The sequence below is a fragment of the Coregonus clupeaformis genome, chromosome 15, assembly GCF_020615455.1.
Source record: "Coregonus clupeaformis isolate EN_2021a chromosome 15, ASM2061545v1, whole genome shotgun sequence".
In the NCBI taxonomy this organism is placed as follows: Eukaryota; Metazoa; Chordata; class Actinopteri; order Salmoniformes; family Salmonidae; genus Coregonus; species Coregonus clupeaformis.
The window spans coordinates 36,956,348-36,976,935 of NC_059206.1; the positions used below are offsets into that span (position 1 = coordinate 36,956,348).

Sequence of the window (20,588 nt, forward strand, 5' to 3'; positions counted from 1 at the left end):
AGGTCAATGGAAACACATTCACATCCATTAACATTGTGGACCTGGGTTGGAGCAAGTCCCCAGTCCCAGTTCCACCAAACCCAGTAAATTCAGGAACGTTAACGGGCCCCTACAGACACGTCAATTGACAATTGAAACTCCCCCGAAACACACACAGACACGCATGCAAGAATGTACACACACACACACATACACACACACAGAAGTATGCACAGTACAAAGTCAATGGTACTCAATCAAAGTCCCATCATGCTGTTGACATGAAATAACAAGTCAGGGGAGTTTTTAGACTAGCACACCTCAATGACTGCTCTGGATCTAATACACTCTGTTTACTCACTCAATCCATTCATGGCATCAACTCTCTCACACACACAAACACACACACACAGGGCCTGCTGATGCCTGCTCAGACCAGGAACCAATCAAAAATAATTGAAAGAAGGTGTGACTTTGACCTTCGCTATGGGAAGACTGTGCTCATTGCCAACAGGCCTGAGTCCAACAGGGAGGAAAAACTGCTGGAATTGAAGTATTTAAACGTGAACATATTGTGTTTAACATTTGGCTCATTTGCTCTGGAGGAACTACATATGACGTGTGAAAGTTAAGTGGGCTTCTTTTGTGTAGAATACCATCTTGACCCTGTAGTGTATGATGAATTATGACTTTGCTAATGTTTTCAAGTGGAACCTGAGAGGAGGTTTATTCAGTTTTAGAGGGAGCCGTTTTAGAGTGACACACCATAGAATAGGAAGTCTGTTAGGTGTCCTCCTGGGATTGGTCTGTAGGGGAACACCCATATCAGATTACATAGCATATATACCACAGTTGGGACAAAAGAGGTCAGAATAATCATATTAGAGATGGGGCGATTATTCTCCGGGTATCTGCAGGTATCTGTAAATCGACGCTGTAACCCTTTGTTATGAATAAACCTTATGATGAAAATACAGCGTCAGCGGGTCCTCCTTGTCAGCACAGCATAATTAGCAACGTTAACTCGACACTACAACCATGTCACATCCTTAGTCAGCCTTAGTCAGACTCTTCATATCCAACATTGTTTTGCAGAGTGAAGTGATGCTTTCTTCAACATCCACTCATCTTGACATTCCAGACACACATGTTAAGTACCTGGATTCAAGCTCTTGTCCTAAGGCCCTAATGGACATGCACAGACCTGATTCTCTAGGAGTACCACAATATAACCACAGTAATTATCAAAGGCCCCACAGTAAACGCATTTTGCCTCCTATTACAAAGGTTGACTATGTCCATAACGCAATGGCTTCATGTCTACATCCCAAAAGTGGTGTATAAAGCCACAAGTTTTGTGTCCACATGCAAATTTAATACTATGTAAATATTACATCTGTGTAACTACTATGTAAATCCAAAAAGGATGAATATTCATATCTATGGTTATGCTTTTGGGAGCACAGGGTGCTCCAAGTACTCCCTTCCTCCATCAGTCTGTCTGTCCCGCCTCTCCTCCCCCTTCTCTGTATTTCTCTCCTCCCCTCTTTTCCTCTTGCTTTTACTCTCTCCCAACTTGCACTCTCTGCTTATCTCTCTCTCTCACACACACACACACAAAGCCCTCATTCTTTCAGTTGGTGGCTTTTCTTTCAAAACCGAAAGCTTGTGGAGGGGAAATGTACACTCCTCCCTCTGTGCAGCTGGGAACTGTCTTCCATCTACCTCGTCATCACACACACACACTCTCTCTCTCTCTCTCTCTCTCTCTCTCTCTCTCTCTCTCGCTCTCTCTCTCTCTCGCTCTCTCTCTCTCTCTCTCTCTCTCTCTCTCTCTCTCTCGCTCTCTCTCTCTCTCTCTCGCTCTCGCTCTCTCTCTCTCTCTCTCTCTCTCTCTCTCTCTCTCGCTCTCGCTCTCTCTCTCTCTCTCTCTCTCTCTCTCTCTCTCTCGCTCTCTCTCTCTCTCTCTCTCTCTCTCTCTCGCTCTCTCGCTCTCTCTCTCTCTCTCTCTCTCTCTCGCTCTCGCTCTCTCTCTCTCTCTCTCTCTCTCTCTCTCTCTCTCGCTCTCGCTCTCTCTCTCTCTCTCTCTCTCTCTCTCTCTCTCTCTCTCGCTCTCTCTCTCTCTCTCTCTCTCTCTCTCTCTCTCTCTCTCTCTCTCTCTCTCGCTCTCGCTCTCTCTCTCTCTCTCTCTCTCTCTCGCTCTCTCGCTCTCTCTCTCTCTCTCGCTCTCTCTCTCTCTCTCTCTCTCTCTCTCTCTCTCTCTCTCTCTCTCTCTCTCTCTCTCTCTCTCTCTCTCTCTCTCTCTCTCTCTCTCTCTCTCTCTCTCTCTCTCTCTCTCTCTCTCTCTCTCTTGCTCTCTCTCACTCTCTCTCTCTCTCTGGCACACACACACACACACACACACAGACACAAACACATACACACACACACACTACTCTGAGTCACGGGGTCACAGACCATGCCTGTGCAGCCTGCGAGAGGAGGGGGAGAAAATCAGAACCACTCAGTCCCTCCTCGTAAATTTACGTACAAATAAACATCACTGAGGCTGTTTTTCCTCCACTTGCCCTGCTCTTTTCACTCCCTGCTTTTCTCTTCTCTCTCTCTCGCTCGCCTCTCTCTCACTTAATACCATCTCTCTCCCCTCCTCCCGCTCTCTAACCCATCTCTCTCTCTCTCTCCCTCCCTCCCTCCCTCCCTCCCTCCATTCCCTCCCTCCCTCCCTCCCCTCCCTCCCTCCCTCCCTCCCTCCCCTCCCTCCCTCTCTCCTCCCTCTCCACCCCCCCTCCTCTCACTCTGTCTTTTTTTGCTATCATGGAATCCTAATTTTCCACATGTGACTCACCATTCCACCAGCCAGGGCCAAACTGTAAAAAGTCTGAAGCTGCAGGCAGCAGACTCACTCTTCTCGGCAGCGTGCATTCCTTCAGGGGGCTCTCAATTATCTCGACAGGTTCAGTTTGTTGGGGACAATTACCCGTAGTTTCCTTTTTCTACATGACTTCTCGCTCAAAGTCCCATTGTGACATGTGTCAGGGAGCGACCTAGTTCACAATTCAGGCACAAACTCAGGGTATTATTCATACCTGTTCTGTTCAGTAGCTACCCTCACAGTCACTGCTGTTTGAGTCAACCTCCAGGAACAAACATGGCCATGTTGTTAAATGTTGTGAGGGTTCCCTGTTCAGAGTACCCTGTCGCTTAATGCCCTAACATCACAGAAAACCAAAGAACAAGGGAGGAGGGGAAAGAAAGCCTGAAAGAACGCAAGCCTGAAAAGAGGAGAGAATGGAGGGCTGAAAGGGGTGAACGGCAGGCAGAGATGCCCGCACGGATGGATGCCAAGCAAAACGCATTGACACAGAAAAGCCAATACTTCATGAAGTAAGGCATGTATTCAAATCAGATTAAAGGGGCTAGTCTCTCGCTGGGATCCCCTCAGCTCAAGAGGAGTAACAAAATGGAGTAGTATATCTACTGGTGACTCAAGGGGTCTGCAGGTACTAAGGGGGTTGAGGAGTTGTTTAAACAAAGCAGAATATGCCAAGCTTATTGCTGTTGCCATAGTTTTAATGCTTTTATTACATACTCGGATATAATGTTTGAGACTAATAAAAATCAAGGTTTCTAAGGTCTAGGGGTTTAAGACAGTAACAATTGCAGGAGCTCTGTTGAAACGCAATGACACGGAATGTCAGTCATTGATCTGCATAATGACAAATGAAATTATTTATCACGAATAGATACAGAACTAAAAACAGATGTTCACAATGAAAAACCATAGGCCTTTCTCGCTCTCTCGCTCTCAAATTTGGTTTCAGTTTCATTTCTCTGTATAAACTAGCAAAGCACAAAGTGAACCATTTAAGTACATGTCATCGATATACAAATCAAGTTCTAGAAACAGGGCTGGAGATTGTACCACGAGAGTTCTCCACTGATGGACATTTGCCAAACAGTGGTCATTTTCCATAAGATATTGTATATGCTGAACATGTTTATTTCCTGATCATACTGCAGCAGCAGGTCCAACTCTATCAGACCCTTCCTGGGGTTGACCCGTTACCCCTATTGGACTGTATCCTTGTTGACCTCTTTCATCCAACCTCCACCCCTTTTCACATCTCTAGTCATACCTTCACTAATGCTTTCCTAACAACACAACAACACTTCTCTGAAAACACTCTCCCACACAGACACCTTATCAGCCCCAGTCAGAAACCTGAACAGGATATCCTGCCAAAGCACAGACACACCATTCCCCGTTAAACATTCAATGTGCGTCCAGACAAGATCTGTTAACAGGGTTTAGGCTGAATATAATTTGTTTAGGGGCATCAAATCCCACCTTGGCTATGTGTGCACTGCAGGCAGGTAAAGTCCAGCCCACTATGACTAGGAGGGGGGAAAGCAACACTGTCTGGCATTTCACCTCTTTAATGCCTAGGTTTCCCAGCAGCTATAACATTCAACTGGCTCACAACTTGTAGATGGAAAGATAAAATAACACATTGAGGGGAAGAAAGACAGAAAAGTGGAAAAGGAAGAGCCTAATGTTTTTCTTCCTCCCTCCATTTCTTCACTCTCTCTTTATATCGATCATTGATTTGCTCAAAGAGCTCTATTCAGCACATGATGTATGGGAGTGAGATCACTGAAACAATGGCTGTGTCTCAGACAGCAGGATAGGCAGAGAACGGCGGGGGAGAAAATAACAGAACGGTAAGGGACGCATTTCAAGATGACACTTCTTTCTCTCTATAGACACATGAGAAGCGCCTGTACATCCCAACATACTGTATATGATCTCAATCTAGAATAATTATACCAACTTTAAAATCTAATCAGAGACACTAGCTGGGTAGATTTAAGTGAATATTTTTTCAACAATGAGAAATAACAGAAACCTTATCTTGGATTTATTTGTCTTTTATAAATACAGATGAAAAATCTATTTTCAAGGGAGACCAGGACGGCAGCAACAAAATAAAACGACTAGTAGAATCTTAGCCAGCACAGAAAAGTATAGCCATATAAAGATAAATATATCAATATAGCCATAATAATCATATGCACTAATGCCATTCTGGCTAGTGGTGCAAGTGGTGGACAGTGGGCAGTAGTGGGCAGTAGTGGGCAGCAGTGGGCAGAAGTGGGCCGTAGTGGGCAGTAGTGGGCAGCAGTGGGCAGCAGTGGGCAGTAGTGGGCAGCAGTGGGCAGTAGTGGGCAGCAGTGGGCAGCAGTGGGCAGTAGTGGGCAGCAGTGGACAGGACCTTGGTACAGTACAGACTGAACACAGGAGATTATGTGATCACAGTGAGACAGGACAGGTGGAGGCAGAGGTCAGCCTTCCTCCAGCACTCAAGTACACATTCAAATTTGGCATCGTTTATTTCAGAGAACAATTAACTGGGAACCTTATGACCTCTGGCTCACAGAAACTCCTGCCAATTACGGACACACACACACACACACACACACAAGCACACACACACACACACAGCCCCTGTGGTTTCACAAAGCATGGCAGGCGGCTCTCTCCTGAGGTCCATAGCCCCTAGCCCCAGCGCTCTGCTCTGACAGAGGAGACGTTTCGGTCTGCTATCTGGCACGGGTTTCCATGCTGTTGTTGTGAATGAGAAGCCTCCAGCCGTCTCAGTTCTGTCCATTCCCTCTCTCTCTCTCTTTATTTCCTTATCACTGATTATTTTCTTAGAATTGTCAGTCTAATCCACTTGTTGTGCCCCATCCCATCCTACTGATAACAATCCTATTCTTTATCAACACCTTTCATGACCTACTTTCCATTTGCTGCTTTCTTCATTTGCTCTCATTACTGGTGGGCAAATACAAATAGACCAGGTAAGCCTGGAAGAAGTGTTTTAGTCAGATAATGAAAAGTGTAGTGTCTACTACAGTGTTTTTACAATTGAGATTAATTTGAGCATAAACATTTGGTTAAAGTTACAGTAGCCTAACTGTATTAATTCAATAAATAAGCTGATGTGGCTCCTGATCCTGACATGATGAGGTGAATCCTTACGTTCCTCTCCCCCTCTCCGTTCACCTTGGCCACATGCTGTACAGGTGGAGGAGCAGGAGCAGCCCTGATTGGTGCTCAACGTCAACCATCAGGTCATAGTGCCCTTCAGCAGGCTGCCAGAGCCTCCAACACAGTGGAGCCCACCATGTTGTCATACTGTGTACCTTCCATAGACACTCACTCTTATCAAACTTCACCTTGAAAACTGATCTAGGATCATCTACACACCACTCTCCCATTGTCAACCATTATGAGCTAAACAATCTGACCCTGGCCCAGTGAAGGGGATCAGATATTACAATGTGAGTCCAAGGTATGGCAAAGCAGAGCCCACAGACAGGGCAAACTGGGTTATGGGAGTCATGACAACACTAAAATCAATAGTCCCACAATGAACACAAACAGTCCTAATCATCTAATAACCACAAAGTCAAATGTAATCATTACAGTAGCAGCACCGTAGGTTAAGATAGGCAGGGTGCTACGAGGTCTTGACCGTATGTTCGTGGACACAGAGTGACTCATCTCACAGTACGGCGCATCACAGCCTCTCAGGCTGCTCATGCATGACACAACCCACACGGTAGGGCACAGCACATACTGATAAAATCACTTCTCCTCCACAGGCAAAGGGCCGGAACTACTTCTGACTGCCACTTCACCACTATCCATTTCTAGATCAGATTACCCCCTCCCCACGCTTCCAAAAAAAAGAAAAAAGAAATAAGAGATTCTCATAAAGCAGTATTATTGAGATTGTGAAAATATAGGGCAATTCCACCAGGTCTTAGGACCCTGGGGAGGCTAATCACAGCTGTATGTATTGGGCATGATGTTTAAACACTCCACTGGTTCGACATTGAGCCAATGACAATGGCATACAGAGCCGGGGCTGAGAGAGAGCCTGAGACAGTGATACCTGAACACATTATCTTAATAATGACCTTAATTACCGTAATAATAATAGCCAATTTTTTATCCCTATAAAAACATTCAAATGCGGAGTAAGATTTGGTGCAAGCAGATTAATAAATATTATTTCACCTTATTCCCCATTATGTACTCCTTGAAGGGAAAAGTGTGTAAATGTTGCAGCGGTATAACAGCATAGTACATCTGGCTCACAATGAGTATGTATCAGTCCTTAGTGCTCAGGGGGAGATGGCAGCTCTCTGCACACCACACAGTGACCATGGGCTAGGTCAGAGGACAATCCTTCTAGTGGCGGATTGCATAATCCGGATTAAACAGATAAATTATATTACTGGAGCTCTTTTGTCAATTACATGTTTTCTGAAAACCAGATATTCCATACAGAAAATACAAGTCATCAATAATGCCATTATCGTGAAATACAGTACATCATCAACCTGATTACCACTTTAAAATCTAAACGTAGACATACAGTATGCAATGGTATCACTGTAATTAATATTGCATAAAATTATTGCATAATATTGCATTTAAAAAAAAGGCAGCCTAGGAAATTGACATTATTTCATGACATCATCCTTAGCTACACCATATCTCCTCAACTTTAGCTACACCATATCTCCTCATCTTTAGCTACACCATATCTCCTCATCTTTAGCTACACCCTATCAAAACACAAGAGCTAAAAGGTTTTTCCCCCTCTAAAGCATTATCTCTGGTCCTGGGTTCCTGGTCTGAGGGCCTCTCCCTCCCAGAGACAGAGGGGTCCACAGCCAGCCCATTACAATGTTTTTGTCCTGCGCTCTATTCAGGTCCCTCGACCTTTGGCTCCCTGTGCCTCCCGGGCCAGCTGCACAGAAGTCCCTGTGTGGAGACATGCCAGAGAAAAATGCAGGAAGAATTGGAGGGGGGAGAAGAGGGGGAGAGGAGGTCAGAGGAGGGGAGAGGGGATGGTGGGGCAACCAGGGTCTGGAAACCCTTCATTTCAGAGCTGTGGAGGGATGAAGGGGAAAGCATGTTTGGTTTGTGAGTGACCGAGTGAGGGGGGACTGGATCTCTTGGCAATTGAGGCCACAGTATAGCAGTCCTACGTTCTGCACTGACCGTTCGTCACACACCTAAACCCTCTGCTTTATTTTCTCCCACGCTTCATCTGATAAGCAGGAAGCCCTGCCTTCCCTCCCTGCTCCCTGCCATAAAACACACACACACACAGACACAGAGAGAGGACCCAGGCCTCCCATGCTGAGCGCATTCACTGTGCTTGTGGACTGCCTCTGCAGTAGTAGAGAAACATTAGCAGCGGTGAAATCTTACAGAGGTTATGCAATCAGCAGCAGCACCACAGTGTTTTCTCCTGCATACACTATTTTGGCCAATGACGAGAATCGATGAGTGTGGCCCAGTGGCGAGGAACGACAAGCCTGGAGATTAGTGGACTAACCCCATGCTGCCCTCCTCCTCCTCTCAGCATTCCCTCTCATTTCATGAAATGCATCAGACACGTAGATGCTGTTGTTTTACGTAATCTCCGGATCAGGCGTTGGGCCCAGCCTCAGAGAGAGAGAGAAAGAGAGAGAGAGAAAGAGAGAAAGAGAGAGAGAGAGAGAGAGAGAGAGAGAGAGAGAGAGAGAGAGAGAGAGAGAGAGAGAGAGAGAGAGAGAGAGAGAGAGAGAGAGAGAGAGAGCGAGCGAGAGCGAGAGAGAGAAGTCAATCCAGCCCAGAGAAACAGGGATATGACGACACCTCAGATACCAAAAGGGACACTACGATTGTTCTTCCAGTCCCCCCTCACACACTTTAACAGATTCCACATTATAACTCAAATTAATTAGCAAAGAATGAGTCTACCCCTTAATTAGCTATTCATTTCCCCACTTCTAAAGTGCTGTATTGTCTACTATTAATAAGGCTCACACAAGGCAAATATTGTAACAGAGGGTAGACGTGTGACATGTTGCAAAGAATATTATAATAATGTGATGCAGTGTGAATGTTTCTCTCTGTTGCTTTTGACGATTTTATAAACAATCCTCCTGAAACAACAGAACCTTTGTTTAATTAGGCATGTCAAGAGGGTCACAAGAAATTCTTATTAATAATCCAGATGCTCAGAAATATCAATAGCTGTAACTTTGCACATATTAATGCATTTCACTACTTTTCAAAGATGGACACATTTTCTGAAGTTTTGATCTACTGAAGCGTTGTCAATCAATATCTTTGGGATAATGTGTATCTCAAAATAAACTCACTTCCTAGTGTTGAGATAGCCAACAACAACAATGGAAACAGTAGAGGTTACAAATCTGTGATTTCATTATATATAGTCTGTTTCCCACTACAGCAGGGAAAACATACACCCAAACAAGTTCAACAAATTCCTAAACAAGATCCAGCAACATTGATCCATACAAAAGCATCACCGTTCATTCATGTCACCTTTCATAAGCAAACGAAGAGGAGAAAGAGGGATGATTCTTCTATCTGCTCCTGCCTTCTCATCACATCTCTAACTCTCCTCTACACCACCCTTTATCTTCTCCTTTCTACTACTTCTCTTCCTCTCTCTTCTATTCTCTTCTGCTTTCCTCTGTCCTCCTCTCCTCTACCTTCTCCCCGCTCTCTGCTATACTACCCAAACCTTTCCATAAACCAATGCTTCTCTCCTTCCTCTCGTTCCCTCTCTTCTCGCCCTCTTCCCCTGGCTTAGTCAATAAGCTAGTTCCCTGCTGCACGTGTGCAGCCAGATAATGCAAATGTTTCTATAAATAGAGGCGATAGTGCTGACAGTGGCACTCATTCAGGTGAGATATCTCAGAGTAATGCACACACACACACACAGACACACGAGGATCCGAACAACGGCAAGACAAATCCACTTAGGGAGTCTGTTACTGTGTTCTTCATCACAGACACTCTCCTGAGCCAGCACAATGCTTCACAACACAACACAGTACAACATCACACCACACAAACCAATGCTACACAACACACAATACTAAACATAAAATCTCTCGTGGACAGATTCTGTCTCAATTTCTAACACGTATAGACCCAGACGTTTATCACACAGCTGACCAAATTACACAAGATTTTACTTCTGGGTTAAGAGTGCTAAACATAACGCCCCTTTTCCCCCAAAGCACAGCCCTGGACGTATGCATGAGCACTAAAGAGCCTAATTAACCTTCACCCTCAAGGTCCACAACAGGTAAACCTGTAGGGTAGCCTACTGGGGGGATGTGGGTATAGAAAGAGGAGCAAGGGAGGAAAGAAGAAGGGGGTAGAAGATGAGCATATGAATGTGCAGCGGCTCTCGGCGGCTCTCAGCAGCGGCGGGCTCACCTTCCAGCTCGTGATGGATGACGTCAGAGAGGCTGGGCTCGTCGCCCCACCAAAAGATCCACAGCTCCTTGGCGTCAGGCTTGACTTTGCGGCGCCACACACACAGGAGGTTGGCCTGCACGCAGCGCATGAAGCTGCGCAGCACCGGGTCGTCCTGGGCTGGCGCCGAGATCACCGGCCCGTACTCGCCCCCGCCACGGAAGCTGTAGCACCGCCATTTGATGCCCGTCAGCTCTGCCTGGAGCAGAAGAAGAGAAAGAGTGTGCTATTATTATTTCTGTATAATGTAATCATTTTGTATTATCATAATTAGTATCAATAAAGTTCATTAAATTACAATACACAAAGAGAGACAGAGAGCGTGTTATTATATCTGTATACTGTAATCATTTTTGTATTATCGTAATTAGTATCAATAAAGTTGGTTGAATTGTAATTGAGTGGTGGTTTACTGTAATGAAAGAGAAGAGTGGCCTCAATATGACATAACCACAAACTAATACACTAGGATTGATCCCACTATAAATTAAAATGTTCACCTCAATGACTATGCCCTCTAAACATTATTGAAAATGTTTAGCATTGAATGACATTGACATGATAAGTTCATTATAAGACCATATTATGTCCTTGTAATCTGAGACAACTGAGGTCATGTCTGAAGCACTGTTCGTAGCTCTTTCCCGTCAAATAAAGTTGTATACAATGTTAAGTGATTAATGGGCTGCTACATTATGTTAAATATACTGTAACCTAGAGCTCTATGGCATTCCTGCTAACAGGGTTCTGATTTCTGCCTTGCTACTAGGCAGTGCTGTATCGGTTCTATTCATATGAATCATATTACCTTCACCATAGCCGTTGTAAAAATGAATATACTGTATAGTATGACACTGAATAGGCATGTGTGAGAAAGAGAGAAACGGAGAGAGGGAGGGAGAGATTAAGAGAGAGCAACAGAGAAAAAGAAAGGAAGACAAGGAGCGAGAGAAGAAGGGGGAGAAATTGTGTCAGGGTCAATCACTGGAGCACAGTCAGTGTCTTACATCTTCTCAATTTCATTTGATGGAATGGAACGCATTTATGTTGCCTATCAGAGGGCTGGGGGAGCGAGGCAGTCGACAACCTTGTCAAATAGGACGTTTGTTCAATCTATTGATGAGCAGTAAAAAGGACAACCCCACTGCACCAGAGAGAGGGATCTTTAAACAGATGCGAAGACACACCAAGGACACAGAGGATATATTTTCTCAGACAGAAAAACAGTCTGGCCGGGGTGAAATATTGCCGTCATGTGTACAGAGTCTGTCATTTCACTTCTGTGGGTTTTATTTATATACAATAAACAACGGGCCGTTGATCCACATTAGGAAATTATGGTTGAAAACCGTTATGTCTCTCTCCACAAAAGACATACATTTTGCTTCTGAATGCAACTCAATATCACAGAGTCTTCAAATTAGGCTCTAGTGTCGGTGTCTATGAAGAAAAAGGCTGAGAATGAACATCTCACAAAGGCTGCGTTCAATACCCACTGAGGCAGATTTGGCAGGATAAGGGAGACCTCTCAGAGAGTCACGCTGCCTAGGCTCCTCTCCTGTGTTCAGCCAGCTGTGAGGGCCTAGCTTGGCATGCGTTCCTGGCTGGCACCATGCCACCCCTCGCCAACTTTCAGAAAATAATACTGTCTGTCCCATTGGAGCTTTATGGAAGAACAGGCTACATGGAAACACGCAGCAAAAGAGGGCACCTTGCTGGAAAAATAGATCTCAATGTGCTTATGTGGTTGGAAAGATGGGGTGGAGGGTCCCAGCTTTAAAGAAGGGTGTGTGTGTGTGTGTGTGTGTGTGTGTGTGTGTGTGTGTGTGTGTGTGTGTGTGTGTGTGTGTGTGTGTGTGTGTGTGTGTGTGTGTGTGTGTGTGTGTGTGTGTGTGTGTGTGTGTGTGTGTGTGTGTGTGTGTGTGTGTGTGTGTGTGTGTGTGTGTGTGTGATTGTCTGTCTGTAGTCTGTACAGTATAACATACAAGTGTTTTTGGTGGAACAGCCCCTGTGAAAAATATGCCTCGTAATTACAAAGCCACTCTTCCATAATGACAGAGTATGTGTAATCTGAGATATAAACATTGGCACGTCGATAATCTGTACTAAAAATAGGCCCGGCGGAGGTCAAGGATGTGCTTCTCCCAAAGCAAAGGAGCAGACATCCACCATCCGCTGGAGTCACTCTCTGTGAATGTGAAAACCTTAGACACAGAATCTGACAGGGGTCACTTCTAAACCTGAAACAGGTTCACTGGGAGGCCATGTAGGGTATCTGTATGGCTGAGACTGCACTATACCCCCCCTAGCATCACTAAGGTAGCTGGACTCTGTAGCTACATTTCAAATGACCGTTTCTATTACCCTCATGACCCCATTGAACCCTGATGGAAAATAGCACAGTAGGGGAGAGTGGGGTTAGTTGAGCCAAATGGGTCAATTGAGACACCCTGGTTTCTAGGAAACCATACACAAAATGTGCTGTATCATTTGACCAAATATGTAGGAAGTGTTCATCATTTCATGGAGTCTGTGAAGGAAGAAACCACATAAAAAAGTGGCAAGCAAGTTAGGTCCCAGAAAAGTATTTTCACCAAGTCAAATGAATTTATTGTGTTAGAGGTTTCATGATGCTTGTATCTGAACCAAAGTAAATCATTTAAAGATTGTTCTATACATCAGTTGAAGTCTCTATAAGCTTCAATATGAGGTCCTAAACCTAGCATGAACGTGCATCCTTATAGCTGTGTGGTCTAATATAGTCCAAATGTTTGCCTTGGGGTTAGTTGAGCCAATGGCCATGGGGTTAGTTGAGCCAATGGTTGAGCCAATGGCAAGTTGAGCAAATTGAAGTGTTTTCTTCCCAGGCATAATGCAAGGCATTATTGCTGGGATATGAGGTAAGTGTTTAAAAAAAGTACAAAGTGTTTGTTAGGTGTTAAGCCTGTGTTAAAATATGCTTAAAATGATTAAAATACAAAAAAGTGATTGTGATTGTGTTGAATTGTGTTTGGGAAATAAAGATAGAAATGGTTTGAAAAAGGTTGTGTTAATATTTCATTCAGTAAAGAAATGTGTAGGCGGCTATACTGACCCATACCAGGGGTACGTTTTGCCAAGAGACAACTTTTTTTGGACAAGCTATGTTTTCAAAACTGTAATTTTTCCATGAATTCTGATTATTTCCAGGGAAACACAACATCCTGAAATATACGTAGATATCTTTGTTAGAAAGAATACTATATTTCCCTTGACGGAGTTATGCTGAATGTAAAAAAAAAAAAAACTCTCAACTTACCCCACTCTCCCCTACCTCACACACTCACACACACGCACATACACACACGTACACTGAGTATACCAAACATTAGGTACACCTTCCTAATATTGAGTTGGGGCATGGACTCTAGAAGGTGTCAAAAGTGTTATACAGGGATGCTGGCCCATGTTCACTCCAATGCTTCCCACATTCTTGATACACACAGGAAACCGTTGAGCGTGAAAAACCCAGCAGCGTTGTAGTTCTTGACACAAACTGGTGCACCTGGCGCCTACTACCATACCCTGTTCAAAGGCACTTAAATATTTTGTCTTGCCCATTCACCCTATATAATAAATAATAATAATAATATGAATGGCACACATACACAATCCATGTCTTAATTGTCTCAAGGCTTAAAAATCCTCTTTAACCTGTCTCCTTCCCTTCATCTACACTGATTGAAGTGGATTTAACAAGTGACATCAATAAGGGGTCATAGCTTTCACCTGCATTCACCTGGTCAGTCTACGTCATGGCTCCCGAGTGGCGCAGCGGTCTAAGGCACTGCATCTCAGTGCTTGAGGCGTCACTACAGACCCCCTGGTTCGATTCCAGGCTGTATCACAACTGGCCGTGATTGGGAGTCCCATAGGGCGGTGCACAATTGGCCCAGCGTCGTCTGAGTTTGGCCGGTGTAGGCTGTCATTGTAAATAAGAATTTGTTCTTGCCTAGTTAAATAAATGGAAAGAGTAGGTGTTCTTAATGTTTTGTATACTCAGTGTATACATACACCAGAGCTGCGATGCAGACTAAGGGTGTTTAAAAGCAATGCCTCGCATCCGAAGGCCCAATTTCTGGTTGACGGTCGGCAAGAGTAATTGTATCCAATGGTAACAGGCGTGATGTGATAATGAGGTGTGTGTTTGCAGGCCCAGGGCAGGTTTCTGTGCAGCCTGGGAGCCAAGGAGCAGCTGCTCTATCTACCGCTAGCCTAAAAGGCCAGAAACTACTCCCAGTTGACCATAGGCACAGATCTAGGATAAGCTGAAATCAACTAACCCTGTAGGGGCCAACCTACTGTAGTCTATACTACAGGTCATTAGTGAACTACGGGTGAGTTCCAGTTACCCATAGGCACAGATCTAGGATCAGCTTAACCTCTCCAAATCCTGCCCTTTACTAATAGTGGGAAAATGCCAAACTGACCTTAGATCAGTGTCTAGGGACAACCTCATCCTACATTGAGTCACGCCCAGTCATGACAACACAGACAGAGATAGTGAGAGGGCCAGTGCCATTTTATCCCTCATAATACGAGGGAACATAAATCACTCACAACACGTGAAAACAACTAGAGTTTCTTTCACTCCACTGCCAGTCAGTTAGATTTTGTTTTTACTATGGCTAATAAAAACAACACTGTTTCAAGCACCTTGTTTACTGGCCCTCGGTTCTCTCATCTCTGAATGAACACAATGCCAAAAACAGGGTTTTCCTTCAGTCACAGAAAGAATCCGGAGGTCTGACCTTCCTCTGATCTCCATTATCTCACTTTTCTCTTCTCTTGCACTCAATCTCTCGCTTATCTGTGTGGCTGTCTATTGTATTATTACACCCTGTGATTGACAACAGCAACAAGTGAGAAGCGCGATCTCTCCCCGGTCTGTAGAGAAGAAGAGATAATCTAACTGTGAGCTTTCATTGGATCTATGTGTTAGTATACAGACAGGTGACTGACTACACTACAGTATCTGTGTTCAGGTATCAACCAATACAATATCCTGCAAAAGGGTCAAACAGAAAACACTCGACATCTGGTTGTAATCAAACGCATATGGGAGTCAAAGCATCTCCTCTGGTGAACCTTTGGCACACACATAGCTGGAATTGCAAGTTGCGGCCAGAGTCAGACACATAACTTAGTGAGGATAAAAGTCAGGCACATCCAATACAGGCACACTTCTATAATGTAGTAAGACACTGTAGATGTTACATGCAGAGCCTCAGCAAACCAGCACATCTCAGTAAGGTGATAGTGCACCTACTGTAAACAGCCTTAACACACAACCCAATAGAAAACCCATAGACTCTAAACAGGAGACACATAACAACAGGGAAACCCCCATAATATAGTTTACAAGGTTTCTGCACAGACAGGAAAGCACAGTTGACTCAGTCTTCACCTTTGAGGTCAGCGGCTTGTGGAGTGAGAAAACATTCACCTTATTGTCCTGCCTTAACAACTTGGGGTGTTGGGGAAGAGCTTCACAAGTAGTAGTGAATGGATTGTTTGTATTTTACCTCCATGCCGCAAATGCAATTTTCCCTCCAGACTGACACACACACAGAGACACACACACACGCGAGCGCAAGGTGCTGCAAAAGCAAGATCGTAATTGAATTTGGGAGAAAAAAGGAGGTCAAATAAATAAATAATAATAATTGGAACAAATAGACGTGCATTGACACACAAGGTCATGCATGACAACACAGCCAGAGACATGACTGTATAGAGGGCATAGCACTTCCTTCTAGGATTGGGCGGCATCCAGATTTTCAAATCGTCATACCATCCTTCTCTCACACCGGGATTTACGGTATTATCGGCTTAGTACACAACGGGGTGCCAAAAAAATCAAAAAATCCCATTGGGCGTCTATTACCAGAATGCTAACAAGTAATTAGCACAAGTAATAGCACATTTCCATGGAGGCTGCTAGCTAAATATGCTAATGAGCGCAAACGAAAATAAACTAATTGCAAAGACAGGCAATCTAGCTCATAAAGTTATACATATATAGGTAGGAGCTACCGAATGTCATTTTTGGTGAGGACATTTACAAGCGAACGGGAATGAGAGACATTGTGCAAATGATCAAAGTTTTGACGCATGCAGTACTGCCTCTCCAGCAGCATGTCTACACACTGTGTCTGTGTGGAGTCTGGAGTCACTAGGGCAACGGGCTTGCCTGCTTGGAGAAGAGGGTGGACGAGCAGATGGCCGAGAACTGAGAAGAGAACAAACGCAAGGAAATCAAGAAAACAGTGGCAGCTGTACAAATAACTCATCCAAAGGGCTTTGACTTCTCAAAAACGGCAGAAAGCTAACACAATATGATGCCCTGTCACCTTATTAATACAGCCACTTACTTAGATAGCAATTAAAGGGGTCGTGTTAATGCAGAATTCTGTGTTTTTCACACAGGAAAAAAAGATAAAACACATAAGAAATATCTTGCTGCGTTTTGTAAACGCAGATCTAAAATGCTTCTTATTGTAATTTCTGCTCGGCATCAGACTAATTTTGTGCTTTAGTTGCACTTCTAATAATATGCCATTTCGCAGACGCTTTTATCCAAAGCGACTTACAGTCATACGTGCATACATTTTTTGTGTATGGGTGGTCCCGGGGATCGAACCCACTACCTTGGCGTTACAAGCGCCGTGCTCTACCAGCTGAGCTACAGAGGACTACAGAGGAGTTCTAAACTCGGATAAGAATTCACGAACAGGCATTCAATCAGCAGACAGCGCTCCAACTGATGTGTAGCTTATTTTCTCCAGTACTATGGTGAAATGCAAGATTCACTTTAAGCAAAACATTAGGAAATGTAGCTGGCTACATTCTTTATATGATAGGCCTAAACATTAGAAATATGATGGTAATGCACAGTTTTTGCAAAAAATATATTGCTTTTTCATTGTAAGTTCATTTACTTGTGTGGCTGCCAGCCAAATAGCGTTGCACTTCTGTTGTCATCTGATGAAAATGAAGCTATTTTCCGCCGAATGTGTTGAACTAATGTATTTTCTGTGAAGGAAAACTATAGTTGCATGCCCCTGATCACTCTATTGAAGCAAAAAATCACTGTTGACTTTCAATATAAAACGTGACCCCTGTCAATACACAGCTGGACACACCTGCTCCCGCTTTCTCCTGTTGTGCTATTTACAAACAAACACGTGACTGGCTCAACTGTGCTGGGTAAGTAAGCTTCATAATGTAAAATAATGTGACAGGTGAAATAAGAACGCAATCTGCTTTATCTCCCAACGCATTGCACAAGTTGACTGCAGGTATTTACAAAAATTAAAATGTATTGAAAAACTTCAAATAAATAGTTTCAGCGGTATTGACGGTATTGAAAAAACCTCCCGTGGCTATTTCAAAATCCCCCGGTATATGGTATATACTGTATACCGCCCAAGCCTACTTCCTTCCTTCCCGTTACACGACAAACAACATTGCTAGGGCACTCAAGTGTTTCTTTACACACGCCAACCCGCAGTTAGCCATTCATAAAAAGCAGCCCTGCCTTTTGTAAGCAGCGACAGAAACATTAAGCACATTAGTAGTCTGGAGTTCTCAAGGAGCCCAGAGGACTTCACCGTACACTATGACTTACTATCAACACACAATGCTATCTTTTCCATCTGAATGTTAAGTTCAGTTTAGCAAACAGCTTGAGTTTCTAAAAACTCACTTACTCACTATCAAAGCCTTTAAGTCTTTAAGAATGTGGGTCACTTGAACAGGTGGGTCTCCTCACCAGTTAGGAGATGGGAACCTGGTATCAAAGCGTCTCATGCTGAATGATGAGAGAGTGGAACAGAGATACCACTCTGGGATTCTTGTAGCAATGTAAGAGCAATAGTGTTGGACAGAGGAGAGCACTTTAGGCAATGAAGAGACAGCTTATATCAGCAGCTTTACCTATCACGGCTTCTGTGAAACACTTTCTGTCAGGGTGGCATTTTCAGCCAGTCAAATATCTGAAGACACTTGACATGCTGCCAATATTTGGGGTTTGTTCAACAGGCGGTACTGTAGACATGACTCACATATCATCCCAAAAGCCTCTACAGCAACATGAGTAAAATCCATTTAGCTCAAATTCAAAAAATCTTCTGAAATTCAAGTCATAAATAGATTTCACATTAATTGAAAAATGTTTATTATTTTTATTAAATTATTGCTCAGCTCCTGAACTGATTAGAATTGGAAACTGAAATAACCTCTACCCTTTGCTGTTAAGAACCAGCCTGTTCTATAGTAGCCCAGTGTTGAAAAATGTAACTACTATGAAAACCAGAAATAACCTATTTTCCACATGGGGCAGGGTGGGTGACACTGGAAGTGCTGAGAGCCTATACGTACCAGTCTGACTGACTTAGAGAAATCAGAACAGGCTAGATCCCCCTTCTTCAGTTAGCCCATTGAAATCAAATTAACCCATATTACTTCCTGCTTTTCCCCCTCTGGCCTTTTACAATGCACAAGGAGCTCTGCACATAACAGTATAGCAGAGGGGACCAGAGAGGGACACAAAAGCACCAAAACAGGTGCAGGAAATGGCCTCTGGGGCTCTCGGAACTAAACAGGTGCTTTTATTCTACCCTCTGCCGGCACCTCTACAAGGCCCTACAAAGGAAGGGCCGTCTTTATCGTGTGTCTGTTGTAGGATCTGGCCCTGGGAGGCAGGCAAGCCAAGTCACCTAATTAGAGCTGCAACCCTCCCCGGGGCAGAGTGACGGATGCGCCTGCCAATCAGCTGTGGCTCAAACTGCGGAGAGCTACAATGAACCTCTGATTTCTCACCTGATGCCAGGGGAGGGGGGCGGGACATGACAAGGGGGAAGACCAATGAAGAAGGGTGTTTGGTGATTGTTGTGACAGACAACGCTGACAAGATCCCACTCCAATGGCAAACAAAGACATGGAGTCATGCCATTGGGTTTTCTCTTAAATGGAGGACCAACCTAAAACAGTGGCCCTGCTTAACGTGAATTATTAATGGGCAAATAAATAAACCAGTCCCTCCATTACCAGCAGCGTGTCTCCAGTGCAACTTAATTAACTGTGACAGACCCAAAGAAATTCACCAGGAAAAAAGAGGGAAGTAAAAACAGTTGCTAGGCAACATACAACATCCGTAAGACTTTGGCAACTTATTCAATTTTCGAGATTCTGTCTCCAGGGTTACGGTGGAAAGATAACATTTCAAGCAGTTTAGGGGTCTTTTCTTACAAAGGAATGTAATTATCCATCTCTCCCCTCCCCTCCTCCCTCTCCCTCTCCAGTAATACCTCCATTGTCTGCAACCATGCACCTGGAATTCACAGACCCTGATTGGAATAAAAATAATTACTATATCCAGCATCTAATGCATGTCAGGAAAACCCCTGACTTACCAGAAGCAACACATTCATATCCAACTACAAGATCAGTCTGAAGATTATGACTGTGCGTTTGTTATGAACAATTTGACATTATGCAGATTTACTGACACTAGAAGGAGGCAGCAGAAACGTTTAAAACAATTTAATTGGACAAATGCAAAATAAATGTCTGACATATGATATAAATAATTGGATTTAGCCTATGTAATTAAAAGTGAATTAAAATGTAATGACTTCTGAACAAAAGTCCATGCATTTAACATGACTTGCTTCATTACTCTAAGTAAAGTCAATCTCAGGTAGAACAGCAGAAGCAGACAGCAGTAACCCTCTTCTCTCTGTCTGCAGTGCTGGCCGTACAGAACCCTGCAGTAACTTTACCCTGACACCAAGTGGGAGTGACAGCATGGAGAGCCCTTCAAGAGAAGAATCAGAGAAGTGACTGCACTGACTGACTGCCTTGACTTCCAGTCTCTCACATCTTAACACAGCCTAACATGACCGTAAAGTACCACTCCTATTCACTCAGGGCTGCTTCTCTTACAGATATAGTAGCTTGTCTTGTTCATAACACAACATCTTGGTGGTTGGCATGGTTGACTATATTGACATAAACATGTCTCCACATCATATTGGAAATCTCATCCCTTGTGTTTGCCAGGGCTGAGATTGAAAAGGTGCAAATGTTCATTACCATGTGAAAAGGCCGGATGTCTGCTAATTAATGATGAGAGCACACTTGTGGCAGTAGCACGGCGCAAATCAATGCCCTGCAATGGTTATCAAATCGACAATCTGGACCT

General features: G+C 44.0%; 1 protein-coding gene across 5 annotated transcripts in view; it reads right to left on the reverse strand.

The window, feature by feature from the left end:
• Nucleotides 1-20,588, reverse strand: part of LOC121582515 (mediator of RNA polymerase II transcription subunit 13-like) — an 80,080-nt gene that overhangs the window by 53,043 nt on the left and 6,449 nt on the right. For all 5 annotated transcript variants that reach the window (XM_045225121.1, XM_045225120.1, XM_045225119.1 and 2 more), the window contains exon 2: nucleotides 10,304-10,541. In XM_045225121.1, the coding sequence (XP_045081056.1) occupies nucleotides 10,304-10,541 (238 nt within the window). The remainder of the gene's footprint in view (nucleotides 1-10,303; nucleotides 10,542-20,588) is intronic.